A 12587-nucleotide genomic window follows, 5' to 3' on the forward strand; every position below is an offset into this window, starting at 1 on the left:
CAAAGTGAAAAGGAGAGTGAAAAAGTTGGCCTAAAGCTCAACATTCAGAAAACAAAGATTGTGACATCTGGTCCCATCACTTCATGGCAAATAGATGGGGAAACAGTGGAAACAGTGGCTGACTTTATTTTGGGGGGCTCCAAAGTCACTGCAGATGGTGACTGCAGCCATGAAATTAAAAGGCGCTTGCTCCTTGGAACAAAAGTTATGACCAACCTAGACAGCATATTAAAAAGCAGAGACATTACTTTGTCAACAAATGTCCGTCTAGTCAAGGCTATGGTATTTCCAGTAGTCATGTATGGATGTAAGAGTTGGACTATAAAGAAAGCTGAGTGCTAAAGAATTGATGCTTTTGAACTGTGGTGTTGGAGAAGGGTTTTTAGAGTCCCTTGGACTGCAAGGAGATCCAAGCAATCCATCCTAAAGGAGACCAGTCCTGGGTGTTCATTGGAAGGACTGATGTTGAAGCTGAAACTCCAATACTTTGGCCACCTGATGTGAAGAGCTGTCTCATTGGAAAAGACCCTGATGCTGGGAAAGACTGAAGGCAGGAGGAGAAGGGGACGATGGAGGATGAGATGGTAGGATGGCATCACTGACTCAATGGACATGAGTTTGGGTAAACTCTGGGAGTTGGTGATGGATAGGGAGGCCTGGCGTGCTGCAGTCCATGGGGTTGCAAAGAGTTGGACATGACTGAGCGACTGAACTGAACTGAACTGATATCAATTACTTGAGATGGTTAGATAGCATCACCAACTCAATGGACCTGAATTTGAGCAAACTCCAGGAGATAATGGAGGACAGAGGAGTCTAGCGTGCTGCAATCCACGGGGTCACAAAGAGTTGGATAACACTTAGAGATGCAACAACAATGACAACAACAATATCATTATGTCAGATATAGTCCAAGCATTCCAATTAAAAGACAGAGATTAACAGCTTGGAAAGGAAAATAAGAACGACTCTATATTATCTAGAAGAAGCATCCTTTAACTAAAACAACTCAGCTAGACTGAAGGAAGAGGTAACAAAACACAGCTTTGCAAATAATAATAAAAGGAAAACTAGAGCGATAATATTAATATCAAACAAAGTAGACTTCAGAACAGGATATATTACTGAAGATGAAAAGGAACATTATATAGTTAGAAAGAGATTAATTCATCAAGGTATCATGACAACCCTTAACTTGTACACACCTAATAACAGAACTCCAAAATACCTGAAACAAAAACTGAAAGGACTGAAAAAAGAAACAAAGGCTCAATTATATTTGGAAACTTCAATATGCCTCCTTTGGGAACTGATTGAACAAGTTGGCAAAAATCAGTAAGTACAGAGAAGAGTTGAGCAGCACAATTCCCTTGATATAATTGAGTTGGTTTTCAGAATCAGACTCTAATGATAGACTTCTGAAATTGGTTCACTCACTAGCCAGAGGACAATGACCTCCTCACTAGTGGTAGGTATTGATAGTTCCTGAAATGCCATAACAAAGCAATTGCTAAAGCTTTCACCTTTAGAAAGTAGGGATGACATAAATGGGGAAGGGTACACACTAGCTTGGAAAATGTCTCTGACAATTTCCAGGGTCGGAGGGGAAAGAACTCTAAAGACTGTGAAACGGGGTGGTCAATTTAAAGCAAAGCATGAGACCTGGACAGCACATAAAGAGACCCTTATTTATTTCTCCAGAGGTATGGCAGGAGCTGAATGCCAGGCATAATAATTAATTGTAAGAGAGGTAGAATTTAGGGAAGCTGAATCCTCAGGCAGGCAAGTCTATGTCAAAGTTAGAACCACTCTGTTTGTGAACCGAATCAGCACATGCCTCAGCATCTTATACAAAATCCTTCCCACATTCAGTTGCTTTCAAGAATTGGCCTATAACACAAATCCTGAGATGGGCCTGGCCAAGGCTGTAGTGGACAAATGACCATGACTATACCAAGTCCAAGAAGTCTACAGTTTTCCCCTGAGAACCCAGCTCTATTACCTCCCTCAGTCCAGCAGCCAAGGGTTTGCCCTGTGGTCAGGGAGGAACAAACACTTGGAGCAACTCCTCTCAGTTGACCTCATGTCCCTAACGGCGTCATTTGAGAGGATAGGTGATCTTCTGAATGCAGTTCATTTCTTTCTAGGAGCGTGCTTCTAGACATAGTAGAGTAGCTGCAGGCAATTTCTGTTGCACACTCAGGGTTGAACTTCAGAGAGGGGAGAAGCAAAATTATTTCCCTAGAGGAAAATTCAAATGTACTGGAGAAAAAGTCATGGGAATTTCCATATGTATGGGTCTGGAAACATCTTGCTAGTATTGGTCAGTTCAGCAGAAATTCCTTTTGCTTATGGTTGGAGGGGGTTAGTGCAATAAGGAGATTCTAGTACCTAAAGATGTTCAGAAGGTCATTTAGTGTATTTCAGAGCTCCCATTTTATTGCAGCACTTCCAAACCATACTCCAGTTACTTAAGTCTCCTATATTTTCTTTCAAATCATCAGTAAACAGTTGGGCTGGTCTCATCTCTTCTAAGAAAAGGAGAAAAAACTAGCATGAAGACAGACATATAGACATCAAGAAAGACAACCAGCAACTACAAGAACTACAAATCCTGTCTAATCACACAAACTGGTTTGCCAGGTGGCTCTGGAGCCAGCTACACTTGCGCACACTTTTGTTGGATTGCATCACCTGTTTCAGATGCTCTGGCCTTGGGAGATCCTCTCCCACAGGGAGGCGTTCTGTGATGAGAAGAACACGAGCAGGAGTAGCTAAGCAAGGTGACTCAGGTTCTGGATTGCTGCATGTTGAACAGTCAAGCCCTGTCACTGGAGGCGAGTGGCTGAGCCCTCAGAACAGACAGAACCAGCCCCTGTGGCAGGGTTGGTAGATGGGTCGAGCCGCCCTGGCTTCAGACAGGTCTTCCAGCCACAAACCTGCTTCTTGAGGTGGCTCTCCTAGCTGTGAAACTATGATTTTTATTTTTGTATTTGGCCATTTGCATGCTTTTCATTTATTCTGCCTTAGCTTCTATTAGTCCCTGATTAACCCCCTCTCCCTGCCCTGCCCTTGCCTCTCTGCCCTCCAACTCTCCCCGCACAATGATGTATTTCCCATACCCATGCCCCTCAAGCCTATTAGGACTGCTCGCTAGATTCTTAAGGATGTCTCATTTTCTTACATGGCATTCAAGGCCTTTTCCAAACACAACCAATTAAGTTCCCACTCTCCTCTCCCACCTAATCTCACCCCTCTTATACATTTGGCAAGGCTGCAATAGACATTAGAAGCCCAAGTCAGAACATTTTCTTACCCAAGTAAAAGAAAAATTGTGAGTCTATTGGCAGAGAATATTTTCAATCTGTATAATACTAGAACAGTCTAGGTCTTATGGTATAATTTCTCCTTTCCATCTCTTGCCTGCCTCTGTGTCACTGTTCTTTCTGCCTAGAAGCACTTTTGACTTCCTCAATTACCCAACTCTGATTTCCCAGCTTGTTGATAGTCTATGTGTCTGTTCAGTCCTAGGTTAAATTCACCCCCTCCATTTCACAGTTTAAATTAATTTCTCTCCTTTCTGTGCCATCTGCTGCTGCTGCTGCTAAGTTGCTTCAGTCGTGTCTGACTCTTTGTGACCCTGTGGACTACAGCCCACCAGGCTCCCCCGTCCCTGGGATTCTCCTGGCAAGAACGCTGGAGTGGGTGCCATCACCTTCACCTCTGTGCCATCTAGTCATTTAAAAATCCTTTCCATATTTTCTCTTTATTAAAGAAGAATGTGTGTGTTTTATTCACATTTATGTTTCCCTTTAACATCTGGCTAAAAAAAAACTTCCTTGAGCTTCTGGTTATGTAACCAGCTCTCTCATTACCTCATCTGGATCTCACAACAAACTTCTCATACATTATTACCATTTTTCCACTGAGGAAATTGCATCTCATAGTGGTTAAGCAATGCATCCAGATTCTCACAGTTCATAAGCCGTGGGTCTGGGTTTCAAACCGAGTTATCTGTGGCATCGGAGCTCTGCACACACAGGAAGTGTTCAAAACACAGTCTTTTCAAAAACTGAATTGACTCAGGTACAGCAAGAGATAAGGAAACCACTCTTTAAAAGAAGCTAACACTGTAGAGATTAGCGACCCTCAATATTTTTTCTTCATAACAAGGGAGATACCAAATAATTGATTAGATTTCAAAGATCATTGTGGATGAAGTATGAAGGACATAAATACGAGCAGAATAAAAAATTCAAAACAAAAGGACCACGAAAACACTTTTTTCAAAATATATTTCCTCTCTCCTTTATCAGAGATGAACATGTTCCTTTTTGCTGCTGGCTGAGTAGTTGCTTGGACATCCTGATACATAAAACGCCAAGATAGCAATGCTTGCTATTTCAAGAGATGTCAGCAGAGTGCAGGCCATAGGGGACTGCGGAGGACACTGAGTTCACTCCCCAGGCCACTCACTCACCCTCCATGCCACTGACCCACCTCCAGTGAAAGGTATCACCTTGACACAAGGTGAAGGCCAACAGATGAATTCACCAGGGATGACCAGACAACAAAACTGACACCACTCTACTGGAAGTGCGCTGAAAAGAAGGCTGATTGTGAAAACACAGCGAGCTTAAGTGTTCTTGGAAAATGTTCTCGGTCTCCTCTTGGTGCAGGAAAGGGCCCAGCCTGGTTTCATAGGCAGGGACCAACATGCGGAGTGGTATCATAATTATTACTGCCATTAATATTAATGTATGGATCCCACTTCTATCAACTTATCTTGATGACTTTATAATGGGTTCCTTGCAGGTCTGACTTGTCTCAGGCTTCCAGAATAAAACTGCTTCATCAAATTTGGACTTTCTTGATGAGACGCCTCTGGCTTCATCATGTGATCAGTTTTCATAGAGTTGAAAGCCGGCTGCTATTCCATTTTAATTTCTTTTTCCTTTCTCCTCTCGCCCTCAGGGATTTTGGATAAAAGAGTTTATTAGCTGAGTTCACTGGCTTGTCTCCGCAAAGCCTGAAACTATACTTCAAACTCAGCCAAGGCCCTTCCTTTGAGAGTGTGCCAGCTACGGAAGCCAGACAAGCAGGTGCAAACTGTTTGTTCCAGCCAGCCTTCCTGCTCAAGAACATCCCACCAGGCCAGCAAGAGACTCACGACAGCAGAAAACATTAGCGAGTGCCCATCCTTGTAGTCCATACGCAATTCCACAGTCCAGTTTCCACACAACTAAAATCCAAAAGGCTCTGAAAAACAAGTTTTTGCTGTGCTTACAAATCTTTAGCAATCTCAGTTGGTAAAATCTGACTGACATGAATGGGAATAAAGTTATTTATAATCTTTGTTTCATTTAATATGAATATTGATACATTGTGCTGCAAAAAATTAATGTATTTAATTATAAGATATTCCCTGCATGCATGTCTGTGTGTGTGTGTATCTGAAATAACTCTAAATGTCAAAGCATGTACAACCCCAGAGATTGGAGACAAGGAATTGTATGCCCATAATATAAAAACGCAATAAAAATCCCTGTTTAATAATGAAGGAAAACTTTGACTCCATCTTGACTTTCATGAATTTCTATGTGTCTCTATTAGTGAGTTGGAACTTCCTTGTTGGCCTAACAAAAGGTACTTTACTGTCACAGAAACAGTCTTAGACTGTGAGCTGGGAGGCCTAAAAGAAATTATTTACCCTCTCTGAACCTCAGTTTCCTCATCAGTGAAGTGAGGATGAAAATTCCAGTTCTAATTTCTTCGAGGGAAGGTTTGAGACTCAAATTTAAAAAAAAAAAATACATGCTCCATTGTTCATCTAGGTCCAACCTTACCACCATCAATTTGTGAGTCTTGATGCCCTCTCACTCTTCAATCACATTGGATAAGTATGGAAGACCAAACCTAGGCAAATTTATAATTATATATGTGTGTGAGTTCAAAGGCATGTGTACACACCTGCTTAGATTGCATTAAGGTTAAAATATTGCCAAACAAGACCTTCTGGTACTTTGATTAATAAAAACCTTGGGACTTCCCTGGCAGTACAGTGGGTAAGAATCTGCCTGCCAAGGTAGGGGGCAGAGGTTCCATCCTTGGTCTGAGAAGGTTCCACATGCTGCAGGGCAACTAAGCCTGTGTACCACAAGTACTGAGCCTGAGCGCCCTAGAGTCCATGCTCCACGACAAGAGAAGCCACTGTAATGAGAAGCCGGAGCATTGCAACAAAGAGTAACCTCCACTTGCCTAGAGAAAGCCTGTGCTCAGCAGCGAAGAAATTAAAATAAATTTTAAATTAAAAAAATAAATAAATATCTTTGGTAACACCAATGTGTTTTTTAAAAAATGTTTTTTTCCACTTTGAAAACAGAGCAAGACTGAGTGAAAGAGTTTATGCAACACAGCTGTGTATGGCGATTAATCTTAAGTGATTTGTATTGGTGGATCAAAGGAATACCCACAAGTAGGCAGATAAGATCCTAGTCGCAGGCTGGAACTGGAGGAAGCAGAAACCAGCCCAACAAAACCAGATATAAAAAATAGAGAAGATACAGAGCAAAGAGCAGGGAGTCTAGAACCCCTTAAGGCTTTTGGCTGATGTACATTTGCTTTTCATGTGGCAAATTACTCTCCGTTTTCAGAGCTTCAAAATATACACCTGTGGAACATATGTATGAGTTAGGTACCTTGAATAAGGACCTCAGAGAGGCCTAGAATTAAGCAAAAGGATGAAAACAACAATTTTCAATTTACTGACTGCCTATTCATAATCCTCATACCATTTCTATGCAATAAGTATGGTTATCACTCTCATGCATCCTATTTATTGCTGTTTAACGAACCACCCCACAAGTCAGTGGCTTAAAATAATAATTCCTTATTATCCTTTATAGTTCTGTGGGATAACAGAGCTCAGCCGAGCAGCTGACTTTCAAGATTTTCTTCAGTCACTATAGGAAGTGACTGGAGCCGGAGACACCTGATGACTCCATGGTGGTGGGCATCCTGATGGCTTCTGCACTCATGTCTGCCTCCTTAGCTGGGATAGCTGGAACATCTGGGGTCTGGCTAGGCTTTTCTTCTCTCTCTGGGTCTTCTCCCCAGGCTAGTTTGGGCTTCCTCCAAGCATGGCAACCTCCGAGTAGTTGGATACCCTGTATGGCAACATTCTTCCCATCCAGGGGAAGTTCCAAGGGAACGAAGTGGAAGCTGCAAAGTTTCTCATGGTCTAGCCTCAGAAGTCATGCTGTGTCTCTTCCATGAATTCTGTTGGTCAGAAGTGAGTTACAGGATCAATCCAGATTCAAAGAGAGGGGTGTTTATACAAAGGTGTCAATAGAAAGCCGTGTGACTCAATGAGGGACCATCTTAGGAGACTAGCAAATAGAAAACAAATACAAATATAAATATCTATAACAAACCATGTTATAAATGAGAAAATTAAGGTTTGCAAGGTTAAGTTACTTGTTCAAGATCTAATACCTTGTAGGTAGTCAAGGTGGAGTTTAAATCTAGCTCTGTATGATTCCACTTTACCACACTCTGGCTTCTCAGGTGGTGCTAGTGGGAGAGAATCTGCTGCCGATGCAGGAGACACAAGAGACCTGGGTTCGATCCCTGGGTCAGGAAGATCCCCTGGAGGAGGAAATGGCAACTCACTCCAGTATCCTTGCCTGGAGAATAACCATGGACAGAGGAGCCGGAGAGGTATAGTCCCATGGGACCACAAAGAGTCAGACATGATTGAACACACACACGAGAGAAAGCTACATTGTATCTATTAAGTAAAACTATCTCTGAATATGACTTAATTTACTAAAACAGTATGTATTAAGGCACTGCACAAAACCAAGATCTCCATCGTCTAAAAACTGTACCTGGAAGGCTGTGGTCTAATGTGAAAACAATACTGGACTTGAAATAGGAAATTCAGAGTTTGAATCCTGACTCTGTTGTAACTACAGACATCTCATTTAAAATCTTTGAAACTCACTTTTTCAAGGTAAATTAGAGAAAACAATGGCCTTCCTACACAACTGGTGTAAAAATCAAACAAAGCAAGAGACATGGGCATAATTTTGTCAGCGATAGAGTATTATATAAATGGTAGGCTTTAACTGAGAAGAAAGACATGGACCCACAAAAGGTTATGTAACAATGTAAAAGAAGAGAATGCCTCTTTCCAAGATGCATGCAAGTTGAAGTTTGATAGATGTCACTTCTAGGAAGTGACCCATGCAACTGCTGAGACACTGAACCAGGTGCTCTGTGAAGCTCCTTCCACCTCTACACTCTGTGACACCACATGTTTGCCTGGAAAACTCCAACAATCTGGACTGCAGGAGGCACTTACTCCTTCACAAGATGGCAAATACCATTTTGTTAAGGAATAAAGAAGACACTAGGGTCCCAAAGAGCAGAGATTGAGAGAAAATTCACTCTTTACTTGTATTTCACCTTATTTCACCTTACCTTCAAATTGCTTGATGTGGGCAGATCACTTGAGAAGGAAACACTGTAGAAGTTCAGAGAGAGCTGCAGCTAAACCCTAGTTTGAACTTGAGTGTGACTGTGTCTGATGAGCTGGGCTCAGACAGCCCAGGAGGAGTACATGGGTATGGATGGAGGAGAAGAGCACCAAGCAGGCCCTGAGCTCGGTCCCTCCTCCAGTCGGAGCCCTGGGGAGAGTGCACAGCAGCCGCAGGCAGCCACAGGCACTCACACTCCCAAGATTTTCTGTGATGCTCTGGGGACAAGCAGTGTGTCTTTCAGGCAAAGGGGGGACAAAGAGAGAGACAGGGGATTGGACCAATTTTTCCTTCCTTCCTGAAGTTCCATATGATTTGGCACAGAAAGGGTACAAAGGCTGTTACATGGGAACAGGGAGTGAAACTCTGAACTGTAAGGAGTAATGTGAGTGCCACCTTGTTCGTCTGGATATAAATGAATTCAGGATACAGGACAGCTGACTCCTAAAAGAGATTCACCTATCCTATAGCAGTGTTTCCCAAATATCTCTCCGAGGATTTATGTTTATTCCTTTCCTTTCGTATGTTCTGAATAGTGCATGCGTGCATGCTAAGTCAGGCTTCCCAGGTGGCGCTAGTGGTAAAGGACCCACCCACCAATGCAGGAGACGTAAGAGACACAGGTTCGATCCCTGGGTCAGGAAGACCCCCTGAAGGAGGGCACAGCAACCTGCTCCAGTAGGACACAACTGAAAACAACTTAGCTTGAATGCCCGTATGTATAGAAGTTGATTTGTTGCTTACAAAACAAAGTTTTTCATAATGGTATCTGACTGTGCAACCCTATGGACTGAGTCTGCCAGGCTCCTCTGTCCATGGCAAGAATACTGGAGTGGATTGCCATTTCTTCCTCCAGGGAATCTTCCCAACCCAGGGGCTGAACCCACATCTCTTATGTCTCCTGCACTGGCAGGCAAGTTCTTTACCACTAGCACCACCTGGGAGGCTTGTTCTAAATACTACTACCCATGAAACAAAAGTAACTTTTTTGTTTTGCTGCACTGTGCAGCACATAGGATCTTAGTTCCCTAACCAGGGATGGAACCTTCTGCATTGCAAGAGCAGAGTTTTAACCACTGGACTACCAGAGAAGTCCCCTCAAAATAAATTTTCAAGTTTTTTTTCTATGTTTTTTAAATGTCCAATTCAGTAGTTTTTTTAGTGTATCCACAAACTTACAGTCATCACCATCTAATGCCATAACATGTTTATCACAGCAAAGTGAAACCCATTAGCAGTCATTCCGCATTCTTCTCTCCCCAAAGTCTCTGGCAATCAGTCACTTACTTTCTGTTGCTATAGATTTGCCTATTCTGGGCATTGCATATTCACACACTCTATGGACTTTCTGTCCGGCTTCTTTCACTTAACGTAACGTTTATCAGAACTTTGTTTTTATTGCCAAGTGATATGCCATCACATGGGTATACCAGATTCTGTTTATCCATTCATCAGTTGATGGACATTTGGGTTGTCTCCACCTTGGAGTTATTATAAGCATTCATATGCAAGTGTTTCTATGACTGTATGTTTTACAATTCTCTTGGTCATACACATACCTAGGAGTACAATTTCTTGGTCACATGGTAGCTTTCTATTTAACTTTTTATGAAACTGCCAAACTGTGTCAAATAAAATATTTTGATCAGTAATTTTTTTTCTCAATGAAACCATAGACATTAATCATTGTTTCTGATCAGCATGAGATTATGCTTATTACTGTATTGACATCTTACCTTTTAGGCACAAGCAGAGAAATTTGCAGTCTAGCCTATACAGACTCACTGTGGGCAAATGGTAGTTTTGTCTAGACTTTTTTAAACTTTTGCCAATAGCTCAAGGTATCATCCCTAGAGTACCTTTGAAAGTCCACAGGGTCCTGAACTCCAGATTGGGAATGAGGCAAAGAGTAAGAACAGCTTTTGGAAATGTTTTATGAGACTTTAGGACATCTGTGCTCTCCTCTTTCTCCTCTTCCCTCAATCAGAGACCTTTATTTTTTCACTCATAACTAACATAGATCAATGGTTTAGGATTTTAGGAACTAGTAAAACAATTTTTCAAATAGTGAAGTTACATAGGATTTCCAACTTTCTATGTTCTCAAACAAGAACAGTTAAAAAAAAAAAACTTCTATAACAATGGTATAGTTAAAGAAAAACCAATGCCAGATAGTAGACTAAAAGACGGTTTTAAAAATTCATTTTAAAAATTGTTTTTATATGCTTATTAATTTATTTTTCTTATTTTGTTATGGCCCACTGAAAACAACCTCTTAGACCAGAAAGACAAATCCGGTTATACCAAGTGGGGACAGAATAATTAAGTCTCCTGCTGCTGCTAAGTCACTTCAGTCGTGTCCAACTCTGTGTGACCCCATAGATGGCAGCCCACCAGGCTCCCCCATCCCTGGGATTCTCCAGGCAAGAACACTGGAGTGGGTTGCCATTTCCTTCTCCAATGCATGAAAGTGAAAAGTGAAAGGGAAGTTGCTCAGTCGTGTCCGACTCTTCGCGACCCCATGGACCACAGCCTACCAGGCTCCTCTGTCCATGGGATTTTCCAGGCAAGAGTACTGGAGTGGGGTGCCATCGCCTTCTCTGAATTAAGTCTACACAGCTGTGTTAAAGTGTAAGTGATCCTATTCTCACCTACCTTGCTTGCATTAAGGACAAATTACCTGTAATGTTAGGTCCATGAATCAAGGCAAACTGGAAGTGGTCAAACAGGAGATGGCAAGATTGAACTTCGACATTTCAGGAATCAGTGAACTAAAATGGGCTGGAATGGGTGAATTTAACTCAGATGACCATTATATCTACTACTGTGGGCAGGAATCCCTTAGAAGAAATGGAATAGCCATCATAGTCAACAAAAGAGTCTGAAATGCAGTACTTGGATGCAATCTCAAAAACGACAGAATGGTCTCTGTTCATTTCCAAGGCAAACCATTCAATATCACAGTAATCCATGTCTATGCCCCGACCAGTAATGCTGAAGAAGCTGAAGATGAACGGTTCTATGAAGACATACAAGACCTTTTAGAACTAACACCCAAAAAAGATGTCATTTTCTTTATAGGGGACTGGAAATCAAAAGTAGGAAGTCAAGAAACACCTGCAGTAACAGGCAAATTTGGCCTTGGGAGTACAAAATGAAGTAGGGCAAAGGCTAATAGAGTTTTGCCAAGAGAACACACTGGTCATAGCAAACACACTCTTCCAACAACACAAGAGAAGACTCTACACATGTACATCACCAGATGGTCAACACCGAAATTAGATTGATTATATTCTTTGCAGCCAAAGATGGAGAAGCTCTATACAGTCAGCAAAAACAAGACTGGGAGCTGACTGTGGCTCAGACCATAAGCTCCTTATTGCCAAATCCAGACTGAAATTGAAGACAGTGGGGAAAACCACTAGACCATTCAGGTATGACCTAAATCAAATGACTTACGATTATACAGTGGAAGTGAGAAATAGATTTAGGGGACTAGGTCTGATAGAGTGCCTGAAGAACTATGGACAGAGTTTCGTGACATTGTACAGGAGACAGGGATCAAGACCATGCCCATGGAAAAGAAATGCAAAAAAGCAAAATGGCTGTCTGAAGAGGCCTTACAAATAGCTGTGAAAAGAAGAGAAGCCAAAAGGAAAGGTGAAAAGGAAAAATATACCCATTTGAATGCAGAGTTCCAAAGAATAGCAAGGAGAGATAAGAAAGCCTTCCTCAGCAATCAATGCAAAGAAATAGAGGAAAATAATAGAATGGGAAAGACTAGAGATCTATTCAAGAAAATTAGAGATACCAAGGGAATATTTCATGCAAAGATGGGCTCAATAAAGGACAGAAATGGTATGGACCTAACAGAAGCAGAAGATATTAAGAAGAGGTGGCAAGAATACACAGAAGAACTGTACAAAAATGATCTTCATGACCCAGATAATCATGATGGTGTGATCACTCACCTAGAGCCAGACATCCTGGAATGTGAAGTCAAGTGGGCCTTAGGAAGCATCACTACAAACAAAGCTAGTGGAGGTG

At 41.8% G+C, this 12587-nt stretch overlaps 1 protein-coding gene and 1 long non-coding RNA gene across 6 annotated transcripts in view; one reads left to right on the forward strand and one right to left on the reverse strand.

Annotated features, from left to right (window-relative positions):
* The window catches only part of PLD1 (phospholipase D1), a 284818-nt gene extending 279252 nt beyond the window's left edge, over nucleotides 1–5566 (forward strand). For all 5 annotated transcript variants that reach the window (XR_011250438.1, XR_011250449.1, XR_011250462.1 and 2 more), the window contains one exon: nucleotides 4975–5566. Coding sequence is in view for 2 of the 5 variants with exons in the window: in XM_069560117.1 (XP_069416218.1) it covers nucleotides 4975–5004 (30 nt within the window). In the remaining 3 variants the exon portion in view is untranslated. The remainder of the gene's footprint in view (nucleotides 1–4974) is intronic.
* LOC138423836 (uncharacterized) overlaps nucleotides 1–12587 on the reverse strand; it is a 107710-nt gene that overhangs the window by 44973 nt on the left and 50150 nt on the right. The gene's annotated exons all lie outside the window — the stretch shown is intronic.

Source organism: Ovis canadensis, chromosome 1, assembly GCF_042477335.2.
Source record: "Ovis canadensis isolate MfBH-ARS-UI-01 breed Bighorn chromosome 1, ARS-UI_OviCan_v2, whole genome shotgun sequence".
NCBI lineage: Eukaryota > Metazoa > Chordata > Mammalia > Artiodactyla > Bovidae > Ovis > Ovis canadensis.